Source organism: Propithecus coquereli, unplaced genomic scaffold, assembly GCF_000956105.1.
Source record: "Propithecus coquereli isolate 6110/MARCELLA unplaced genomic scaffold, Pcoq_1.0 Scaffold15, whole genome shotgun sequence".
NCBI classification, from domain to species: Eukaryota; Metazoa; Chordata; class Mammalia; order Primates; family Indriidae; genus Propithecus; species Propithecus coquereli.
The window spans coordinates 6,262,868-6,264,100 of record NW_012139413.1 but is presented as its reverse complement, the minus strand read 5'-3'; the positions used below and the strand labels follow the sequence as shown (position 1 = coordinate 6,264,100).

The 1,233-nt window shown below is 33.3% G+C and overlaps 1 protein-coding gene across 1 annotated transcript in view; it reads right to left on the bottom strand.

Annotated features, from left to right (window-relative positions):
- Window positions 1-1,233, bottom strand: part of ECT2 (epithelial cell transforming 2) — an 80,325-nt gene that overhangs the window by 15,303 nt on the left and 63,789 nt on the right. The window contains exon 14 of the mRNA XM_012640169.1: window positions 972-1,126. Coding sequence (XP_012495623.1) covers window positions 972-1,126 — 155 coding nt within the window. The remainder of the gene's footprint in view (window positions 1-971; window positions 1,127-1,233) is intronic.

The window sequence follows — 1,233 nt, the reverse complement described above, 5'->3', positions numbered from 1 at the left end:
AAAAACAAATCACAAAGTCTGATTATTGTTCTAAACACTTTGGTAGGAGGTTTTAATCAAGGATTATCTACTTTATAAACCACAGTATACCTCAATATCTTCCAAGGTCAGACTTAACTATGATAAAATGTTTTATTCCCACAAAAATGCCCAAGGCAATTTCAGTTACAGTACTATTGTAGTGAAAAGGGTCATCTATTATATCAACACATTCTCTTAAATCTATGTCATTTGTGCAAAGACTAAGGGGTCTATGTCTGTCTATTATGTGTTTCTCTCATATGGAGATGAAGAAATCAAATTATATTTTAGGGGATCTAGATTTTATCCAAGATCTACCAGAGAACACCCGATTTCTGATAAGTCATTTAACTTCAGTATTTTGATTTCTCATCTATTTTTGCTTTAATCTGTATGGTAATAATGGTAATTATATATTCATAATGGCATTCAATTTTAAGAGGCTGGCATGAGAAAAATGGATTCGCAGCTTGCCCTGATACGAAAAGCAACATGCAACAACCCATCTATTGTTTTCAATAAGATTAAGAAAAAACAAAAGAACAAAATACCCTCTATTTTACTAATAGCCACATCTACAAGAACAATGAAAATCACAGGGTACATTACAAAAAAATCCCAAAAGCCTCACTAAATCTAAGCCACAGGAGCTAGAAGACTATGAGAGTCTATCTGTATATAAGCCAGGGACTCAAAGAAATGTTTCTTGTGCCAAAACATTTAAAAATCTTTTCCAAAACAACTTATTAAACCAGTTTTTCTGAATACACACAAAACTAAAACCCTCCTACATTCATAATACACAAGTCATTAGAAACATACAGATTTATCAGTGTGAAAAACAGGGACCTAAAAAATAGATAACTTTAAAAAAAGAAATGTACAGGTTTAGTCTGAATGCATTGCCACGGAGTTTAAACTTTCATTATAAGACTGGTTTAAGAACTTACAGCATCAGCTTTACAAATAGTGTTGGCTATGTGTCGACACAGCATCTTTAGCCAGTTTTCTTTTGGAAGTTCATCCGATGTCATCTGAAAACTGAGCAGCACGTTTGCCTGTTCTGTTGGTGGCCTCACAAGCAAGGCAAAAGCATTATGGCAATCTAGGGTTCCAGAATAACCACAAACATTAAGTATTACTCCTTGGAAAATGACAGATTTATACAAATTTAGTTCCCTCAGAGCAACAAAATTCCAATGAAATTAATTA